This window comes from Dipodomys ordii, unplaced genomic scaffold (genome assembly GCF_000151885.1).
Source record: "Dipodomys ordii isolate 6190 unplaced genomic scaffold, Dord_2.0 Scaffold1, whole genome shotgun sequence".
Classification (NCBI taxonomy): domain Eukaryota; kingdom Metazoa; phylum Chordata; class Mammalia; order Rodentia; family Heteromyidae; genus Dipodomys; species Dipodomys ordii.
Window position 1 is genome coordinate 49,669,038 of NW_012267217.1, and position 22,977 is coordinate 49,692,014.

Here is a 22,977-nt window from a genome sequence, read left to right on the forward strand (position 1 = left end):
CAATTGTCCAATTGATTTTACTTAAATATCAATTGATATTATTTAACTATCAACTAAATATTAATCTTAATGATCGTTTCTCCTTCAAAAGAGTCTATCCTAAGAGAGTTATTTTCCCCCTTACATGGGAATCAATTGCCCAATAAAATACAATGTCAGCCAGGCATAAAGCCGCTGCTCCCATGTACACCTGAGCGGTGCAGTCAACGATATACCTGTGGACTGGGTTCCAATCAAGGGCTGGCTCTCCATGTCACCGTGCAAGGCAACCACACTGACTGTGTACTCAGAACCCGGCCTGAGGCCTTTCAGCTCTGCAGTGTCTTCTTCACCATCAGGTGCAGGGAATAGCTCATGGATTCCATCCTCAGGGCTCGAGTAGGTCACCCTGTACCTGGAAACTTGCCCCTGTGGGCTTTCCCAAGCAATTTTGATGGAATCAACATCCACATCAGTGAATGTCAGTCCTTTAGGGCGATCAATGTCTGTTAGGCAAATTAATGGTAAGAGGTTATGTGAAAAGCAAGTTGTGAAATAAGCATTTTTATCACATGCAAAGCAGTTCTGCAGATTCCATTTTCTCTGATGAATTAAATTCCCTTAACCCCACTATTAAATGGAAAAATTACTTGACATTGGTTTTTTTGATTTAGAAAATACTTAACGTTGCATTACTTATTAAAACATGGTGTATGTAAGAGTTGTAGACACACTGCAAGATTGTCCCCAAATGGAGATTTAAATTAACTTGAAGCTCTGCTACCAAGATTGGTTCTTGCAATGTGATGTTAGTCCTAAAGACCTGGGTTTTCTATGGCTTTGGATTGGTAAAGTTGATTTTCAATGTTAAACTCAGATAGCTCTAATTTTCTCTTAAATTCTTCTTTTCTCCATTAAGTATTTGTATTAAATTTTGATCCAGCCACAGTCCTTCAAACATAATAGCTCCACAAGACATACTTCAGTCAACTTTACCAGCCAGTCATAGAAAAGAAGGCTCTAGCAAAATATCTTATAAATTTGCTATATGTGAATAAGATTTTTTTGCTGGGGCCATTTGAGCAAAAGAAAAATTCAAAGCACAGCAATAAACTATGGCAGAGCCACAACTTCTGTTCCCGTATGTTCACTACTTAGCACTGAGAAAAGAAAAAGCATTTGTCAAGGGCTCAGCCTAATATATTACTGAGCTAACCAATTGGTCTTCCCTATATAAAACTGCCAAAGATATACAGAGGACATTCAGATAACCAAGAACAGAATCTGACTTCAGGAATGGAAGCCAGTGTTGGTTACGTACTGGTCACTGCAGTCTGAACCAGGGGCTGGCTCTCTCCATTTTGGTTCTGAGCATAGACACTAACCACATATTCGACAGTGGGCTGTAAGCCTTCAATGGTCATTTCTGTTTCATCTGCGAAGAGAGTTAAAAGCAAATGCAGTGTTTATACACTGTAAAAGCCATCCAAGCAGCTTCCAGAATTTGATAGTAAGAACACAGTAGAAAAGAATTTCACTTGCAAAATGAGTCTTATATCAATTTTCTCTTAAAGAAAAAAAAAACTGACCCTTCATTGCTAATACAAACCTCACACTGAGGTTTTACAACTTGATACAATACCCCAATTAATAATCCTGCTCTGAAAAGCAAAGACAAAATTAACCTTGATCCTGAGATCTAACTAATTTTACAAATATTTCATATAAAAATAAAAGCAACAGAACTATAAGACTCCTCTTTGTGTGTGTGTGTGTGTGTGTGCGTGCGCACATGCATGTGCACGCATGTGCGTGTGCACTTGCACACTTGCATGAGCAAGCACCAGTCAGTCTTGGGGTTTGAACTCAGGGTCTGAGAGCTGTCTGGAGCTTTCTTGCTCAAAATTAGTACTCTGTCACTTGAGCCACAGCTTTACTGCTGACATTTTGGTAGCTAACTACAGATAAGTGAAGTGTCATGAACTTTCCTGTCTGGGCAGTCTTGGTACCCATCCTCCAATCTCAGCCTCCTGAGTAGTTAGGATTACAGGTGTGAACCATCAATACCCAGCTATCCTTCTCTCCTTGATGTGCATGCTAAACAATACCACAGTTATAATTGCTTAAGTAAACAGAATTGTTTTGAAAAACCAGAAATTCGTGTATTGTAAAACAGAGAGTTAAGTTGGCATTAGTTTTTAGCCCCTGAATTATTAATGGGATCGCTCCAATATAGTACATGAAATGTATTCCTTATGACAAACTGGCTGTTTTAAAAAGAAAATTGGTTATTCTTACCTGGACCCACAGTTTTTGATTTGGAGGGTCCCTGGCCATTCTTAGGTGTGGTAGTCACTCGGTAGCCAGTGACAGGAGAACTTGAAGGCAGCCACCTGACACTAATGCTGTTGTCTTGAACATCAGTCACTTGCATCTCAGACGGTTTGCCAATTTCTACAAACAAAAGACAAAGAGAAGCTGGTGACATCCCAACCCTTGAAACACAGACCCTGGTTTCAATTTCTGGTGTATATTCAAATAATCTACTTTTGTTCTTCTATGTGCTTCTTTTTTTTAAGAAAAGAGTTTGGCCCGGGTGCTGGTAGCTCAGGCCTATAATCCTAGCTAGTCAGAAGACTGAGATCTGAGGATCACGGTTCAAAGCCAGCCTGGGCAGGAAAGTCCACAAGACTCTTAGCTCCAATGAACCACCAGAAAACCAGAAGTAGCACTGTGGCTCAAGTGGCAGAGCACTAGCCTTGAGCTGAAGAGCTCAGGGATAGTGCCCAAGCCCAGAGTTCAAGCCCATGACTGAAAAGAAGACTTTGCCAAGTGCTAGTGGTTTAGACCTGAAAACCTAGCTACTCAGGAGGCTGAGAGCTGAGGATCCTGATTCAAAGCCAGCCTAGGCAGCAAAGTTCATGAGAATCTTATCTCCAATTAACCAGAGAGAAGAGGAGCTATAACTCAACTGGCAGAGTGCTAATTTTGAGCAAGAAAACTTCAGATAGCTCCAAGACCCAGGGTTCAAGCCTTAGGATCAACACAGATAATAGATGGGCTTGGGCGTTGTCCTTCAGCTCTTCAGCTCAAGGTGAGCATTCTACCGCTTGAGCCACAGCGCCACTTCTGGTTTTCTAGTGTTTTATTGGAGATAAGAGTCTCACAGACTTTCCTGCCCAGGCTGGCTTTGAACCGTGATCTTCAGATCTCAGCCTCCTGAGTAGCTAGGATTACAGGCGTAAGCCAGTGGCGCCTGGCTCTTAAAACTACTTTTAAGATGACTGCTTTATTTTATATATCCTAAGCAGGTGTTTGTCCTTTTACCTTATCAACTCATTCACTCATTACAAGTACATAAGACATATTAATCAAACAGACAAAATCTCTGCTTTTGAGGTGCTTTCTTGTATATTTGATTCAAACCTGTTCACTGCAGGTACTGTTAGCTACAAGTTTTGTCTTATTAAAAAGACAAATCACATGTGCCTCATGTGAATCTATAATCCTAACTACTTAAGAGACAGGGATCCAGAGAATCAAGGTTTCAGGCCAGCCGGGCAAAGAAAAGTCCAAAAGAGTCTGTCTTCTTAAAAAAAAAAAAAAAGACACCCAAAACAGCAAAATTTAGGGTTGCAACTATGTCTCAAGTGGTAGAGTGCCAGATGAGCAAGTAAGTCTTGTGGCCCTGAATCCAAACCCCAGTACTGTCAAAAAGAAAGAAAAAGAAAAAGGGAAAGGATAAGGAAAAAGAGAAAAAGGGGAGGGAAGGAAGAAAGAAAGAGAGAGAAAGGGAAAAGAGAAAAGAAAAGAAAATCAAGGCTGGTGTATACTTTAGGGCACACAAGCCACTGGGTCTACTCCTAGTCCAACACACACACACAAACACACACATACACAGGCTGTGTCACTCAGAGAGAAGTCTGTACCTGTTCGATAATCAATGGAAACTGGCTTGCTGCTGGCTGGGCTGTCCCCACGGCCAACAATAGCATATAAGGTGATGGTATAATCTGCTCCAGGCTTCAGGTTGCTGATGGTAGCTGTGGACTTGCTCCCAGGCACAGTGAACTCCTGGACAGGGCTATTTCCTCCTGTACAAAAATGGACCATGGAGAATGGGAGGGGCTCCAGGTTGCTTGGGTATTACTTATGAGTTAACCAATGGAAAGCAGCATGCAAATCACATCTTACTACTTATTCCCTTCTACTGTGCTGTTAACAAAGATTGGACAGGAAGGAGTATTTCTGCATGGAGTAGGAAATTGAAGTTAACAAGCATGATATAACATGAAATGCTACCTTGTGAACATGAACTAATTGTAAATTGATGTTAAAAGGGAGATGAAGGTGAGCTTTTTATGCAACCTAGGATTACCAATATTGTATTCTTTTCAAACTTTTCAACAGAACATGTTTATGTTAAAAATTAGAGACTACATCCAGGCACTGGTGGCTCAGGCCTGTAATCCTAGTTACTTAGAAGGCTGAGATCGAAGCATTGTAGTTCAAAGCCAGCCTGGGCAAGAGAGACTCTTATCTCTAATTAACCATCAAAAAGCCAAAACTGGATCTGTAGCTCAAGTGGTAGAGCACTAAGTCCTAAGCAAAAAAGCTTAAGGACAGTGCCAAGGCCCTGAGTTCAAGCCTTTCTAGAAGCAGCACACACACACACAAAAGTAGAAAAGCAAGAAGAAAGCAAAATTATACATCATTAGTCATCATATATTTGTCAATTTATGACCTTTCTTCCTTTATCTCTGTTCATCCCCCTCTAGTTGTATTCTACAAACACCTTCTTAATCTAGATTTTACAACCAGTTAAAACACACACACACACACACACACACACACATATATATATATATATATATATATATATATATATATATATATATATATATAGTCTTGGGATATGGCAATGTCCAATGAATAGGCTGAGCCATAGCTCTTCAATTCCATCTCCACCAATGGGTTTCCAGGACTGCCCACAACACATTCAGATGTGGTCAATGTGAAGTAGACTCTCATAGCTAACACACCTGTTTCTCCATAGGTGATCCTGTAGTACCTCACGGTGACTGCTGGAGGCTCCCAGCTGATCAGGAGGCTGGTAGGAGTTGAAGCAATGACTTCCAAGTCCCTTGGGGTATCAGAAACTACAAAAAGTACAGGAAAGTTTGCTCCTTTTCAAACAATGCCCAGAGTCTCTTTTTCTTACTTTCTAGACAATTGTCTTTTATATATCCTTCACACAAAAATGCAAATGCTACATTAAATAGGCAAATTATAAAAGCAGGAATCATTTAATGTGAGAGAGCAAGGAAAGTATTTAAATTGTGATTAGAAAAACAATGCTGAATATTCAGTATTTCAGTATTTACCAAAGCCTTTTTTTCCCATCAACATTTTTTATTTTGAAATATTAGTTTACAAAACAATAGAAACTGGCCAGGCACCCACAGCTTATCCCTATAATCTTAGCTACTTTAGGAGCCTGAGATCTGAGGATGGCATTTTGAAGCCAGCACAGACAGAAAAGTCTATGAGTCTCTTTATCTCCAATTAGCCACAAAAAAGTCAGAGTGGAGCTGTGGCTCAAGTGGTAGAGCACTTGCTTTGAGCACAGAAGCTCAAGGACAATGCCTAGGTCCTGAGTTCAAGCCCCAGGGCTGGCACTTGTGCACATGCACATGTACACACACACATATCCACACACACATAGACATAAAACTAAGGTTTGTGCTATTTGGAAACATTTGCCACATATACACTCCCTTTCTCCCACCCCATCTGTCTTGCTCTCTCTCTCTCAACCATTTATGGTATAGGTTATCATAATGCTACTTCTCCCCCAAAGAACTTCAGCATCTCAAAAAAAGAACTTCAGCATCTATCTCCCAAGAATACTGTCATTATTACACTAAGATTGTATTTTAACTTTTAGAGCAGTGCCAAGCACTCCATCCCTTCTCATTTTATGTCTGTAATGGTGGTCTGTTTTGGGGAGTTGATAATTCAGACAACATGGAGCTATTTATTCCCTAGATACCAACAGATTTGGCAAGTCTTCTGAATTTCTTTGTGGACAAAAAAGAAGTTACCTGTTGGTTGTTGGCCAACTAAGGGTTGGCTTTCCTCTCGGCCATAAAGAGCAACAATGCTGACCACATACTCCGTGCCTGGAATGAGGTTGCTGAGGGTGATGGAATTGCGGTTGGGGGGCACTCTATCTTCTCGAGGTCTCCCACTAAAGTGTTCAGGATGGTGGCGAATCTTGTAACCAGTGATGGGAGCTCGAGGAGCAATCCAGTGCACTGTGAAAGAGTTGGTAGTGATCTCGGAAAAGTCAATGCCAGTTGGGGAATCAAGACCTGTTTTCCCAGCCAGGGGAGGATGAAGATAGAAAGAAAGAAAGAAAAAAACAGTGAGACACCAGCTTAGATAGGTAAGAGGAAGTAACATACCAAGCAATGCAGTGATCCACTACTGACCACGTCGGAATTGCAAAATCATAAACTCAAAATATGTCAACTCACACATTCATTAATGCTTTTCTTCTTGCTAAATCACCTGTGTGTCATGATAAGCTTCCATGTCATCCTTGAAAGCAGGTATGCAAAAATATTTCAAGAGCTACTACTTTCAAGTGCTTCAGCATTCAAGGAGTATTTTTATCCTACAAATTTGTCACTCAAAGCAAAGCAAGACTTGCCCGTGCTCATGTTCAAGAAGCTTTCCATACTCAAGAAAGGATACATATGTCAAGAGAATGACAATAATGGTAGACACAAAACTTTCCAACTAAAGACAATCTACTAGACAAATTAGAGTGAAAATGTAGTACATTAAAAAAAAAATAAGAAGAAGCTGGCACCAGTGGTTCATGCCTGTAATCTTAACTACTCAAGAGACTGAGATCTGAGGATCATGGTTCAAAGCCACCCCAGGCAGGAAAGTGCTAGCACTTTGCCTCAAAGTGGTAGAGCATTAGCATTGAGCATAAGAGCTCAGGGACAGCACCTAGGCCCCAAGTTCAAGCCCTACGACTAACAAAGAAAACCAAGAATTCAGTGTTTATCTCCTATTCAACTTACTTAATAACCTCTCTGGGACTTCCAGTGTATTTTTTGTTTGTATTATATACAACATTTGCTAATTCTATTCAGTAATATATTCAAATATGACTGAAAAGTCCTAACTACTTTTTGGAATCAATTGGACCATAAATAAACCAATGAATACGTTTTTATTTTTTCCTTTGTGTTGGCTTGAACTCAGGGTCTGCCCGAGGTTTTTCACTCAAGGTTGGATCTCTACCACTTGAGCCACAGCTCCACTCACAGCTTTGTAGTGGTTATTTGAAATAAAAGTCTCATGAACTTGCCCAGGCTGGCTTTGAACCACAATCTCAGCCTTATGAGTAGCTATAATCAGAGGCATGAGCCACTGGTGACTGGCTGTTGAATTTTTTTTTTAAGGGAAAAATGGTAAACAGTACTCATAGTTAAGAAGAGAAATAATATTTAAGGGATTCTATTCAACCCCTTTCTTGTAAGAAAATGTGTTGCCAAGGAGAAAATATACACAAATTTATTGGCTTAGTAAAGGAGGAAATATACTTAGAAGTCAATGACAGTGTTTTAGGTCAGCTATTATGCCAAACTGCCTAACGAAATAAAAGATATCATAAGAAGTGCTTTGTTGTTGTTGTTTGTTTTGTTTTGGGGGGGTCCATTCTAGGGGGCTGAACTCAAGGTGAAGGCAGTGTCCTTGAACTTTTGTGCTCAAGGAGAACACTCTACCACTTGAGCCACAGCTCCATTTTTGGGTTTTTTTTGGTAGTTACTTAGAGGTAAGAGTCTCATGGGCCTTCCTGCCTGGGCTGACTTTGAACCAGGATCCTCAGATCTCAGCCTCCTACATAGCTAGGATTATAGGCACAAACCACCAGTGGCCCAATATTTTTAAAGAAAAACCAACAAAGTTTCTGGACTTATTTCATTTCTATGTGGAAGTAGGAAATAGAAACTGAAGTGACTGCAATGCTAACTAATAATTAGTAATTATGAATTATTGATAAGGTGTCTCTTAATTTTCAAGATTAGTGATAGAAATTAAGAACAATGATGCATAGACCACCATTGCAAAAGATGGAGATGTACTTTAGAAATAATACCTCATGGGGCTGGGAAGGTGGCTCAGTGGTAGAGCACTTGCCTTGCATGCATGAGGCCCTGGGCTCGATTCCTCAGCACCACATAAGCAAAAAAAGAAAAAAGCCGGAAGTGGCACTGTGGCTCAAGTGGTAGAGCGCTAGCCTTAAGCTGAAGAGCTGAGGGACAGCGCCCAGGCCCAGAGTTCAGACCCCATAACCAACCAAAAAAAAAAAAAAAGATATAATACCACATTTTGTTATTAAAACTGGCAAGTGAGAACTATGTGATAAGCATATGGTCACATGACTCACGTGTTTTCTCTCTTCCTCTAAGAGGGACGCTCTCATGTTGTTCATAGACACTGGAGACACTGACTAAATATTCAGTTCCAGGCAGGAGATCTGAAAAGACAAGTGAGGCTTAATTTAAAATTGTGCTTGAAAGCATGAGAAAACAAAGCATTCCTCGAACTATTTGAACTCGTGAGCTATCTGATATTTAGAAATCTCACTTAGTCTAATTACACCTAATTGCTACCTGGGGAAAAGGCCTATAATTGGATAATACAGAAGATTCCCTGTGTCCTAAAATCTCTTGTATCCCTGCCCTCAGTTCCAGTTCTTTGAATGTGACTCAACCAGATTTACATACGGACATATAGCTAATATTTCTCTTACCACTTGATGGTGTATCTGTTGTTTATTTTGACACAATGCATTATCATTTCTTCCTCACAACAACCTGATGAGTTAGTTTTCTATTCATTATAGCAGCTTTATTATCAACAATATATTGCATTTATTTGAAGTGTACATGTATACCCTTTGTCATGAAGAACTTGTAGAACCATTAAGGCATTCAAGATAATGAACAATCAATATATTCAACAGGACCTTTACTTCTGAACATTTAGTTTATCACAGTTATCTCCATTGCTCAGGAGAAAACTGAGGTATACTGAAGTTATTTTCTTTTATTTACTTGCTCATATATAGGAGCTGATTCAGGTCTAGGTCCATGGTCTTAACAATTAACCTTCACACACACACACACAAAAAGCCCCGTTCCCAAGGGAAAGAATGAGTTCTGTCATATTCAAATAAGAGAAGAATATTTTCTAAAAATTTAATATACATCGCTGAGCATTCTTTTTTTAATAATTGTTTCCAATCATTACACTCCTGCTCACTAAAACCCTCATTCCTCTACCCATCAACTTTTCTAAAGATGCTCCTGCAATGTATGGACAAGCTCCAGACTAAGAGGGAATGAGAGGCTTCAGATGCTTCTATAAAATGGGATAGTAGTGACTTTAGTAAGGGGAAGATTGCTACCTTGATGTCATAGCACTAGGACCCAAGTTCTCTGAACATATGATTGACACATGACAGGTGTTGGGTAGGCTACAGCCAACTGGAAGCAGAGGATTATACAGTTACTATTGATTCCAGAATGTTCTAAAATAGAAATAGCCACTATGGACTCAATCATGCAGATATAAAGGCACTCTAGCACTCAGCCACAAAGTGGGAAGGCAAGACCATTGTTTAGCTCAGCTGTCTTGGTGCTTCAGTTTCTAAAATATACTTGAGAAAGAAGGGATGTTTTCAAACTACTCTTTGGGAATCTATCTTAAGGTATTTTTTCCTACATGGACTCTTTTGTTGTACTTACACATTTTACTATAATGTGAAATAGTCAGAAGAAATATTTATGTAAAACAGCACCATGTTGCAACCTCCTCTTTTTAATAAAAGAAAAACTGCCTCATTCCAAAATGATAGGAACCAGAAAAAGACAACTTGCACAAATCGTTGTTTATTTAGCGTCAGTCATTTCCCAAGTCCTCACCGTCTTCTGAGAAATACTGCAAACAGATATTTTTTTCTGTAGAAATTAAGCTTCTGACTTCATAGTATCCTGCTGTATCCCAGACAATCAATTCCTAAATTTTCAAATACTAAATAGATTACCTGCTGACACTGAGAAAAGTCAAGAAAATAGATATAACACATATTTGCAACTCTCACTTGTCCTCTCTGAACATTTAGATTCAGTTATATATCAAGACTCTTGATATGTGCTGATTTGGAAGTAGAATATGAAGTTGTCCAAGATGTTTTTTTTTAAGAAGTCGTGTTATCAAGAAAACAATAAACATCAGATCCTTTAGAATGTACAGAGTTGCCTATTAAAATTGGAGATTAGTTCACAGCTCTTTGGCAACTTGTCCTCTTAATTGCTTCTATTCAAGAACTCCAGAATTCACTATGCTGAAAGTTAGGACTTAGTGACCAAATATATTTGACTGCTTACTTGTTAAGACCACTGCATTGTCTAACGGAGAAATGGACAGCTCTGCCACATCTTCTTCATTCTTCACGGGTGAGTAGCGTACCAAGAGGTTAGTCAGTTCAATGGATGGAGGTGGAGCCCATGTGACACGCATAGTGTCTGAGCCGATATTGGTGAATCTCAGGTCAGTGGGAGGAGGGACCGCTGGATTCAAATAAGAAGATATTAATACAACTTTAAAGCAAAAGTGAACAAAAATAGCTGGAAAGGTAAGACCAATACTTCATGCACAAAGGAAACAGTCACAATCATGCAATTCATCTAATCTAAATCTAATTCTAAATCTAATTCATAGTGTTATGACACATAGTACTGTTAGGCCCCTTTAACCTTTCTGCCATCATCAAGGTATTTGACGGAGTAATTTCAAATAGGTTGATTCGAAGTTCATAAATCATACCACTGAAGATAATTTTACCGCAGGCTGAAGAGGCTTAAGTTGCCACACAGCAGAAAGGAAACAGCAGTACTTTCCAAGGAAACACATGCACACAGACAAAAAAATAAGAGGAAGTTTCTAAGTTTTCTCCATGATGTGAGATGTCTACAAACTACCAGTACAGCTACAATCTCATTCAATAAATTCTACTTACAAGTAGGAGGGGTTCATGCATATTGGTTCTCAATATGTGTCTTACCATGCAGGGCAGAGAACCTCTAAAATGTTGCATGCTGGTACCCAGACTGTGGTTAAAGAGGAGTTCTTTGCCTTGTGATAACAACAAAATCGAGAATCCTACCAAGCTTATTTTTCTTTCCTACCTGGGGCCACCTCCTTGCAATCTACCCTAAATTTTGATGTGTTCTTAATCACAAGGAACATGGTATAAAGCTCATCAGAGGATAGAAAAAAAGGGCGTAATATATTCTGGAAGTTTATCTCTTAGTATTAACTAGTGCTTATCATACCATGTGGTATTCATGTTTGATATTTTTTAACAAAAAATAGCCCTCCAGGTCTGCAAATTTGATTAAGTTATTATGCTACTTTGAAATTAATAGATAAGGGTGTCGGGACTTCTGTATGTGGTAAAGTGTATGGAAAGCGACTTACATAGGTCTTCATCCAAGTAGATTAGTGCATGTACTAGACTTCTTATCTCCCAACCCATCCCATCTTAATCTATATGGTCCAACACTGGCTTCTCCCTGGAAACTTCCAGATTTAACCACAGTGACTGGTGACAGCATGCAACACTATCCGTGTCTCAAACAGAAGTTTTCAAAATTCACCCGTTTGCTGTGTCAGTGTAGTAGGGGCACTCTCTCCGCCATTAATGAGAGTGATAACGCTGATGTCATAGTCAATGCCCGGCTCCAGCCCTGTAACTGTGTAGTATCCTACTGAGGAGTCCACAAAATCTTCAAAAATAGGGATACCTTCTCCTGCCGCAACTACTGTGATGCGGTACCCAATAATGGTGGAAGAGTTTAGCGGGGTCCACCTCAGGCCGATGCTTGAATCGGTTATATCAACAAAGCTTAGGTCAGTGAGTTGGGGTACCTCTATTAAGTTACAAAGCAAAGAAAAGGGCAGAAGGAAAATAGAAGCAAAAAAAAAAAAAGAGGAAAAAAATAAAGCAGTGTTCATCAGGTCATCAGTGGTAAAATTGAAGGAATGGTAAAGCAATGATGGTAATATGCAATTTGTTTCAAATTATCTGAAAAGACTTCCTAAGAATCATGAATCATTTGCTTCCCTGGGAGAATAAAGCAAATTACAATATTCTTTTAGCAGTTTGCTTGCATTTTAAAATGTTCCAAGTTTTGAAATGTTCCAAGTTCCAAAAAATCATAGGCCTGTTTCATATATTAAAAACATTCTAAGAACCTAGACATATAATATCTAAAGTAAGTATCAGTTTGTTATAAAAATATATATATATATCCCCAACTGTTTTAATAGGAAAATAAAAGCTTGCATGAGGAAGGTTTTTTTTTAAAAAAAATGGCTAAAGAATTGTTTGTCCACCATACAAAACTCAAAATATTATGGCCATCATGCTAATGCATTATGAATGTATAGAGTGAAATGTGCCATTCAAAAGCACATACAAACCAGGTGCTGGTGGCTCACACCTGTAATCCTAGCTACTCAGGGGGCTGAGAGCTGAAGATTGTGGTTCAAAGCCAGCCTGGGCAAGAAAGTCCATGAGACTCTTATCCAGAAAACCAGAAGTGGTGCTGTAGCTCAAGAGGTAGAGTGCTCATCTAGAGCTGAAGAGCTGAGGGACAGTGCCCAGGCCCAGGCCCCATGACCCACAAAAAAAAAAAAAAAAAAAGCACATACAGGCCAGGGCCAAAGAGTCCTGAGTTAAAGGCCCTTGCTAACATTTTAAACTCAAAATCAGTTATTTAATTAGCATAGTAGACACAAACCAAGTGATATAAATGGGAAAACACACATCCAGTGCATTTAGACTGGACAAATGAGAAATCTGTCCTTATATGGGCCTCTTCAATATTGCCTCTCAGTTCTTAAGAAAGAATACCCCAAAGGCAAGGACTTTACTTCTTTCTTTCTGTCTTTGATTTTCCCTTCTGATTTTAAGATGAAAATAAATTTGAAGCTGCAAGATAAAGAATTGGATACTGTCAACCAAGTGCTATTTCAATGTCTATATATGGAAACACAAACTATTTTACATATCACCATTGAAATTGATAGGGAGTGTAAAAGTCAGGCACAAATGTACCATTGGGATGCATTTACCACATTACTTTCAGCCTGCCAGCACTGAGTACAGACACATGACATTGTTTAGTAATATTTCCACGAGAGCAAACAGTACAGAGTTAATGCTGTGGCTGCCACTTCATCATGTACCCATGGCAACAAAAAGCATCCCAGTGAAGCAGACAGGAAAGCAGTGTTAACAGCAAGCCTTTGTCCAAACAGTTGCTTTGACTTTGTGGTTTCACAGAGTATAGTTGGTAGGTTGGAATTAAATCCCAAATATCTTTGACCCATTTAACTGCCTGGGGATTAAGATGCTAATCCCTACTCCTATTGAAACTGCCACTTGGAGGATAACAGCTTATTTTTCTATTACCTGGGATGATGGTATCAGAGATAGGAACACTTTCCTTGTCATCTTTGACAGTATAAACACTGACATTGTATTCCAAGCCAGGATTCAGGTTTTCAAAAGTGCAGGAACTCTGATCAGCATGAACCACTTCTTCCAAAGAAGTTCCCTGCTGCCCATCTGTTGGAGTTGTGGTGATTCTATAGCCAGTAATATCTGCAGAAAGCAGAGGGAGGAGTTACTAAATAGAGCATTTATGATTCAGAGTACACTGAACTAGACTCAAGATGGTGGACCACAGGGGAATAGGAAAAAGAACATTTATGGAGAATGTTCTGTCAATCAATTCTCACACAAATCCCTTGAGGTTCAGATCTTGAGAGTTGAGAAAATCTTAAGACAACTTGTTTAGACAAATAAGCCTGTTATAGAAAGATAAATACTGTATGTTGTCACTCATTCATGAAACAGTTGATCTCACAGAAGAGAGTAGTGGACACTACAGACTGGGAAGGAGAAAGAAGGTGATAAATAGAAAATGTTAGATGACGGTCCCTCAATACAAGTAAGTGGGAGGAATAAAGTCCAGTGTTGTACATTATAGTAGGGTGATTGTAGTCTATGTACTTTTACATATTTCGAACATGATAAATCATTGAGAAGATGGAAATGTAACCTGGTCTTATGTTTAATGCCCATTTGATGATCTTACATACATACAGATGGACATAAATACATACAAATGTATTATATGTCAATTATAACAGTAGTAATACATTAATAATGCGAGTGCTATTTTCCAAAAAGAAAGACAAGCCAGGCACCGATCAAGCCTGTAATCCTAGCTTCTCAGGAGGCTGAGATCTGAGGATCACATTTCAAACCAGCCTGGACAAGAAAGTCCTTAAGACTTTGATCTCCTATTAACTAGCAAAAAGCTGGAAGTGGAGCTTTGTCTAAGTAGTAGAGTACTAGCTTTGAGTACAAAAGTTCAGAGACAGTGTCCAGGCCCTGAGTTCAAGCCCCAGGACCAGCACAAAGAAGCAAAAACACTTAAAAAAGACAAAAAAGGAGGGGAAGAAGTGATTACTGAAGATGTCTCAGTCTGTACATTTTATCCTTCTACAGGGAAAAAATGAAAACACTTTGAAGACTGGAAAATTTTTAGTTCCATAGTAGATGTGAAAATATACTGTGAACATCTACTTCAGAGGAAAATTAAAACTGATATTTTAAGCTTTTACTTTGTGTAATTGTGTAATTCATGACTTAAAGATAATTGCTGTAGCTGAAGATCAAACAAAGGCTGAGAAATTATTTCAACAAAATAACAGTAAAGTTAGACATAGTTAAGCAATATGTCTGTCCAATTAGGTATAGCACATAAGGATGTAATCAACACTATTTGAAACTACTGCTTGGTTTAATTTAGAATGTTCTCAATAAGAAATATTAAGAAATATCTACAGCTCTTTCTGTAATAGACTCAAAATTAAATAATACCCTTATGTTAAATAACATAGTTTATTTAAAGAGTTTGGGCTAGGAATGTAGCTTAGTGGTAGAGTGCTTGCCTAGCATGCATGAAGCCCCAGGTTCAATTCTTTAGGACCACCTAAACATAAAACACTGGAAGTGTGCTGTGGCTCAAGTGGTAGAGTGCTAACCTTGAGCAAAAGAAGCTCAGGGACAGTGCCCAGGTCCTGAGTTCAAGCCCCAGGACTGGCAAAAAAAAAACAGTTTACGCTTTGGATTAAACAGATTTTATGTTTTGTGATGTAATGTTGTTATGGTTATTACTCTGGAATGTCATGCTACTTGAACATTGCTGTATCTTTTACGTATTTTATGATTTATACATTTTAAATATGTATAAATAGCAGGTTCACTTTTGAACTTTTAAAAATGGTCCTGAAACTCCTTCACTAACTTTCTCAGTCTTGAATATTCAAGACTGAGTATTCAAGGAAAAACACAAAAATAATAAAAATGAAGTTCCAGCATGGTGCTGGTAGCTCATGCCTACATTCCTAGTTACTCAGGAAGCTGAGATCTGAGGAACACAGTGTAAAGCCATCCCAGGCAGAAAAGTCCATGAGACTCTGTGATCTCCAAAAAAGCCAGATGTAAAGGTGTGGCTCAAGTGGTGGAGTGCCAGCCTTGGCCAACTGAGATTGTGAGACCCTGAGTTCAAGACCCACTACTGGCACAACAGAAAGAAATAAATAAAATCCCAAATGTGTGATATTGGGTATAAGAAGTAGCCTAAAAAGTTATAGTTCAGCCAGGAGCCTGTGGCTCATACCTGTAAATCATAGCTACTACAGGAGGCTGAGATCTAAGAAAAGTCTGTAAGATTCTTGTCTCCAATTAACCCCCAGAAAACCAGAAGGGGCACTGCCACTCAAGGTGATAGAGCACTAGCCTTGAGCACAAAAGCTCAGGGACTGTGCTCAGGCCCTGATATCAAGCCCCAGGAGTAACAACAACAAATTAAAATTCCAACTTCTGCAGCACTTAAAATATGTGACTATGAGTTAGTAAGCTATTTTGAATTATGCCTTCTTTTATCATCCTTAGAATTTTTTTTCAGTCAGTCGTGGGGCTAGAACTCTAGGCCTGGGTGCTGTCTCTGAGCTCTTCAGCTCAAGGCTAGCACTCTACCACTTCAGCCACAGTGCCACTTCCGGCCTTTTCTGTTTATGTGATGCTGAGTAATGGAACCCAGGGCCTCATGCATGGGAGGTAAGCACTCTACTGCTGAGCCACCTTCCCAGCCTCTCATCCTTTTATTTTTATAATGCAACTCAAAACAAAAAACATTGACTCTCTGTGTTCATGGGTTACAAATCTGTGGTCTCAATCAACACAGATTAAAAACTACTTTTTAAAAAGCAGAAACAAAAACTCTTTACTGAACACATACAGGCTTTTTTTTGGTCATTATTCCCCCTAAATAATCCAAAACAACAACTATTTACATTGTGATAGGCACTATAAGTAATGTAGACGTGATGGATGGTTTATGGGAGATGTGTAAGCTTATTCAAGACCACTTTATATAAAGGATTTGGGCATTTTCAGACTATGGTACCCAGTGGGGGTCCTGGAATCAAAGAGAAGCTTGTAATAGTAACCCTTCATTGAATAAAGCTAGAATTCATGATTACTCACAAAAAGGAAATTACATCGTAGGTGGTTTCAGCCTTTTGTTTGGCAATTTTTAATGCACAGAAAATTAAAACATCTTTCCAAATCCTTTTACCTAGCTCTCAGAAAGCTGTCTAAAGACCTGCACTTTTCCCCACAGTCTAGCAGGTGATTGCTGTCATTCTTATGACTTAAGTAAACATGCATTGAAAAAACATGTTTGGTGGGGCTGGGTATGATGGTTTACTCTTCCAACTACTCTGGAGGTGAAGATTATGAGACTGTGGTCTGAAGCTGAACAAAATTATGTGTCTGTCTCAAAAAACAAACAACAAAAAACGAACAACCAAGAACAAAACCCACTAAAAGTAAAAAGAACATAGCCCAAGTGGGAGAATGCTTGTCTAGCCAGCATAAGACTCAATGTCAAACTCCAGTACTGCAGAAACAACAAAAACGTAAACCAAACAATAGAACATATATATCCCTGCATAAAGTACTGCATACTCATGTACTCTTATGTTACTTAGGGACAGCTAAGTACTTTGACCCTTGCTTTGTTTCTTATCCTTCTTTGAAATGAACATTGTGTCAGGAATCGTTTTCATGGGAGTTGTGCTTGCATTGAGTTGGCTCTTGGAGCTATCTCTAGCTTACCTGGTGTAGTGCTTCTCTCCCAGGAGACTACAAGCACGCCAGTGTCCGGGTGTGTCTCCAAGTGCAAGTTTGTTGGAGGAGACAATGCTAAGCAGAAAGAAAAATTTAAAATACAAGTTAAACCTAACATAAAATCCTGAGCCTCTACAATGTTTCCTTTTCTTTTCTTTTCCTTTCCTTCCCTCCCTCTTTCTTCCCTTCCTCCTTTCTCCAGTGAAAATTCCAAGAATATACCATAAAAACATAGTAGACAGTAGTCCTCTTTGCACAGAAAGTTTTTCAGGATTAATGATTTTGAGATACTACTGAAATTCCATCCATACTGCCAATTCAAAAAGATTCTTGACCTGGAAAGTGTATTCTTAGGGCCATGGAACTCATAACATGAGTTGAAACTGCTACTCTGAAGTTGGAAATGACTCTTTTCCTCTGGTACCATCCTCAGGAGTGAGCAGTGGTACTGATGTTAGCTAGTTTCCAAAAGCAAATGTTTTAAAAACTAAAATGAAAGGAAATTGTTTTAAAAAGCACAAGAACTCTTCTTACGTGTCACTACTGTGTTCACAATTGGCGGGATGTTCCGTTCCTGCCCGTCTCTTAGGACTTGGACGGTATAAGTGTATTCCACACCTGGAGTCAACCCAGATACCATGACGCTTCCTGTTTCTGAAGTTACCTCTCGGGGTGCTTCCCCTCCTTGGCTTGGGCGTACACCCAGCTAGAAAGGACAAAGGTAATTACAATCAACACAAAGGACAAATATTTCCACAGTTGCGTCTCTGAGAAGTTGTGGTTAGATTATATAATGCAATCTCCTTAGAAAAGCACAATGCACCTTTGTCAAGAGATGAGTCGGGGACGTGCTTCAGCTCTATATTATGATTTAGCTGGGGGTCCCGTGTTGGTAAGAGAAGTGTTTCCCAAAGAACATTAAGGCACCTTATAATGGAAGTTTCCAGAGAAATGTCATTACATATTCATTTATGTATTCTATGATAGAAATTTCTACCTGCTCTCTTTAATGACTTATTCAAATTCAATTCACTATTTTACTTATCACTTAAATGAATCAATTTCTGTGGCAATTTGTACTGGAAAAAAAAAGTCACTCCTCTTGAAGAACTATGTTCAAATCTTCAACTACATAATTGTATCTTACAAAAGAACTAAAATGAATGTGCTCACAGTTTTAAATCCTTTTAAGATTCTACTTCAAAAGCCTAGGTAACACTGTGTTATTAAATGGTGTCAACTTTAGAGAGATCCTTCATATGCTGTCTTCTGAAAATCCAAATGCCACTATTAAGAGAGAAATTTGAAAAATATATTGTCAATCTTCAAAAAGGGTTCTCTGTATTTAAGTAGCATAGTCATCAATGTGGCCATTTACATCCTAAAAGAAGTGACCTTTAGTCTTTTATTTACTTATTTTAATGAAACAGAACTTTAGTTTTGATTTCCAGTCATAATATTTCTGTCTCCTAACTCTAATAAAACATATTCATCTGTGCTCATCACTTTGCTAATACCATTACTCTAAAGAACATGACTCCAGTTATCTATAAAGGAAAACCTCAATTTTAACTTTTATTAAGAGATTCACCCACAGGGCTTTAAATAAGCTGAAACTGTTTGGATAAAAATTCGATTTTTTAAAGCATCCCTGAATAAGTGTCTCCCTAAATTGATTTTCATAAATTTCTTGACACCCTTTTAGAGCAACAGCAATTGGAGTTGCCTGATAACGATCTAAAAGTACATTTCCCTGGGGAAAATAGAAGAAACAAAACAACAATGACAAATATTTCCAGGCTAATGTTTTCTTCTTTGCAAAAGAAAAAACTTCAGCGCATCCTTACAGCAATTCAGTGAAGTGGGAAAGGCAGAAGTATTGCTATGGCTGGTAACAGGGTCCTAGAGGTATGAATGGTAACAGCAAAACCCAGGCCTCCTGAACATCCTATTCCTACTACATGCAGAAACAATAGAGCACCTTAGGGATGGATGCATCACAATAGACTGGGAACAGCTACAATTACCTTAAAACCAATTCTTGGAGCAGGCGTCCATGTGATGACAATGGTGGTCTCAGTCACCTCTGTGTTGTAAGGCGGAATGGAAGACACAGGCTGCACTGCAAAATGAACCAATGCACAAATGTATGTGCTCAGATCTTGGAATCATAGACAGTTTCAGAGAAGGTACAAATAAGCTTTTAAAAATATATTGTGTGTGTGTGTGTGTGTGTGTGTGTGTGTGTGTATATATATGAATACCGAGAACCTTAATTTAACCAATAGGCAAATGGAGAATGGACCATAGGTTCAATCACTGACTACAAATGTAGCATGGGTTCCTTCACTGACTGGGCAGTGGGAGAATAGTATTGTTCAGACACGAATGTACTACACAAATCATCTGAGACCCAGTGAAAGGGCAAATGCTAATTATGCAGGTCCAATGCAGTGCTAAGGAGTTTGTATTTCTGACAAAATGACAGATGATGCCAACTCTGATCTGTGAATCGCCCTTGAATAAAATGATGTGTTCGATCATCTCAAAGACAGGAATTTCCAACTCCTTCCATCCCATAAGCTGCATCTTTTCTTCATTGGTGGGAATTATGTTTAAGGACAATTAATTTTCTTATGTCATCAGCTTCAAATTCTTTATCAATTGTACAACTGGACACCACAAACTGATGGTCACTTTGACTGTTAGTCTCATTAAGAGCAATGGCAAGATTAGAGATTAATCTAAATCAGTTTTATGTTGCATTATTCCATAATTATGGCCACATATGTGTGGTTGCCATAAGAGTAAATCTGAAACTGTGGGTATTCTTCATATTCTAAAGATTCATTCCTCCACCATGAGATTGCTCATTCAGAATAAGACTGCAGAGATTTAGTATTTTACAACTAGCACTGAAGATTTCAACCCAAAGTTTTTTCTATTATCTGTATTTATTAACATATTTATTGTGCCAGTCCCAGGGCTTGAACCCAGGGCCTGAGTGTTGTCCTTGAGCTTTTTGCTCAAGGCTAGCACTCTACCACTCCCTACTTTTTTTTGGGGGGGGGCAATTTTTTTGGAACTTTGCTGCTTGGGCTGGCTTAAGCCATATTCTCAGACTCCTGAGTAGCTAAGATTATAGGTATAAGACACCAGCTCCCAGCCTCTTTTCTATTATTATTATTATATTATTATGAAATTACTACTAAAAAGAAAAAAGGAAGAGAAAAGAAAGCTAAGGGAAAAAAGAATGTGTACAGAGTTAAGATGAACATTTCCAACAGCCCTGTATATCTTTTAAGTTTAGAAAGGTAAAGCCTCAGAAGCCAAGATAACTAGGATAGGCAACTCAAGCTCCAGGGTTTCAAGTGCCTTAAGAGCCCTGATTTAAAACCCCTTTCTCACTGGGTGCCAGTGGCTCACTCTTGTAATCCTAGCTACTCAGGAGGCTGAGATCTAAGGATCATGGTTCAAAGCCAGCCTGGGCAGGAAAGACTCTTATCTCCAATAAACCACCAGAAAAGCAGAAGTGGCACTGTGGCTCAAGTGGTAGAATGCTAGCCTTGAGCTAAAGAGCTGAGGGACAGCGCCCAGGCCCAGAGTTCAAGCCCCACAAACAACAACAATAACCACAACAAAATTCTATTTCTCTTTACTTCCTGGTAGAAAACCTCTTCTTTCTGTTCCCACTAGCAAAATCCAACTGAATATCCTTACACTAAATTATGGTTGCCTTGCAAGACAGAGTAGAGTTATCCTCCAGAGTTATACAAACAAAAAAGTCTTCAGACTCTGGCCTCAGTTCCAGTGAATTATATTTTTCTGTGCTTTATGGGAATTTATATGCATTGCAATTCTTCCTTTTATGGGGGCTGTGGGTTTTAATGTCTCATTCTCATTTTTAAAAGATGGTGTGGGAACACGTCAAATATATGTGTGGGCTACTTGGCAGAGATTGCTAATGGCTAAACTGAAGTACTTCTGGTTTAGCCAGCTGTATGGTAAGGGTGCTATTTTGATGTCATTTGGGGGAAATGAGGGTGGATGACCCATGGAACATCCCCATGAAATCGTATACCTCTTGGCAGCTGCTGACTTTGCCAAAATGCGTGGACCAGCCCTGGGTGACCATTTTTAATAGCCCACAGAAACAATTCAGTCAATTTCTTTCACTGAACATCTGTAAAAGCCACAGCGTTTTCACAAATTGCATTCCCCTCACCAAACCTGGGCTTTAAGACTGGGTATTTTTTTTATTGCTTGGGCCAGCCAGCTAAAATTGCCCCATGTTTAAGTTGATACTCAGCCTGGGAAGTCTATGACCAAAAAATCATCAAACCACAAGCCTACAAGGATGTGACTGTAAGGATGAGTTATGGGTTCTGGCAAGTCTTTTTAAGTGAAGAACAGCTTGGTTGTTAAAGGAATAAAATATGCCCTATCAATAAAGGAAGCTGAATTTCCCCCAGAAATAGCTTAGTCTCCCCTCTCTTGCTCTTAAGGATTTAGCACCAGTTATAAAAAGTCAGAAAAATTATTCCCAGAATTCAGTTTAGTAAGGTAGTAAAAAGCAAAAAGAGTTATAGAAAACTCACAGTAATTCTAAAAACATGCAAGCTTTGTTGATGCTAAAAGCTGTAGGGAGTACTTGAGGTTCAGATAAAATTGCAGAAGTCCTTGGTAATGTGAGTTTATTTACACCTAAGCTTGGTTAAGCTGTTTGCATTATCATTTGTTCCTCAATCAATCATCCCCCCCAGAAAATGTTTTTTTTGAAAACACACTATGTATAATATACAATGTTAATTGACATTTACTTAACAATTCTTACTATCATACTTTAATTCAAATATCATTATATTTCATGAAGATTAAGGAACATATTCAATAGGTATATTTGATAGTGCTTAAAATATTCTATACTGACCCCACTCCTTTCATTAAAATGCTTTTTCTTGTATAGGCATTCAACTTACCAAAAGAAATACATGAAATAAGACTTAGGTTGAGGAACAAAGAAATTATGGATTCTTACAGGGAGAAGCTTACATAGATAACTTTGTATAGGAAATAATTTCCAGTTTTTTAAACTTGTTTTGATTTTTTTGGTCTGTTTTTGGTGCTAGTGTTGGAGCTTAAATTCAGGACCTGAGCCCTGTCCCTATCCCTGAGCTTTGAACTCATGGCTAGGGCTCTACCACTTGAGCCACAACTCTTCTTCCAGCATTTTTGGTAGTTAATTGGAGATTGAGAGTCTCAGAGACTTTCCTGCCAGGGCCAGCTTCACCGTCCTGAGTAGCTAGGATTACAGGTGTGAGCCACTGGTACCCCCCCCCAAAAAAATATATATATATACCCAAAGATATATATATATATATAAATGGTTTTGAACATTAATACTTTATTTCTTAGTCAAAAAGAAAGATTGGAGGTACTTAGAAATATCAAACTAGTATAGTTTCAATAATTGCTGAGAAACAAGCACTTACATTAGGTGCCTCTGTAAGTTAAAAAGAAGTTGAAAATAACAACGTTCAGATATACCTCAGGAGTCCCATTACTCTTCAGACAATAAACGGAAAGTAGATGATAGATTGAGGTCGGTTTGTGATGCAGATATGTAGGATATTTGA

At 38.7% G+C, this 22,977-nt stretch overlaps 1 protein-coding gene across 1 annotated transcript in view; it reads right to left on the reverse strand.

Annotated features, from left to right (window-relative positions):
- The window catches only part of Fn1 (fibronectin 1), a 70,568-nt gene that overhangs the window by 17,927 nt on the left and 29,664 nt on the right, over positions 1–22,977 (reverse strand). Inside the window, exons 20-31 of the mRNA XM_013017678.1 lie at positions 19,369–19,463; positions 17,876–18,047; positions 17,330–17,416; positions 13,547–13,738; positions 10,455–10,637; positions 8,450–8,539; positions 6,084–6,353; positions 5,022–5,138; positions 3,909–4,073; positions 2,278–2,433; positions 1,301–1,414; positions 216–485 (exon numbers count right to left, since the gene is read on the reverse strand). Coding sequence (XP_012873132.1) covers positions 216–485; positions 1,301–1,414; positions 2,278–2,433; positions 3,909–4,073; positions 5,022–5,138; positions 6,084–6,353; positions 8,450–8,539; positions 10,455–10,637; positions 13,547–13,738; positions 17,330–17,416; positions 17,876–18,047; positions 19,369–19,463 — 1,911 coding nt within the window. The remainder of the gene's footprint in view (positions 1–215; positions 486–1,300; positions 1,415–2,277; positions 2,434–3,908; positions 4,074–5,021; positions 5,139–6,083; positions 6,354–8,449; positions 8,540–10,454; positions 10,638–13,546; positions 13,739–17,329; positions 17,417–17,875; positions 18,048–19,368; positions 19,464–22,977) is intronic.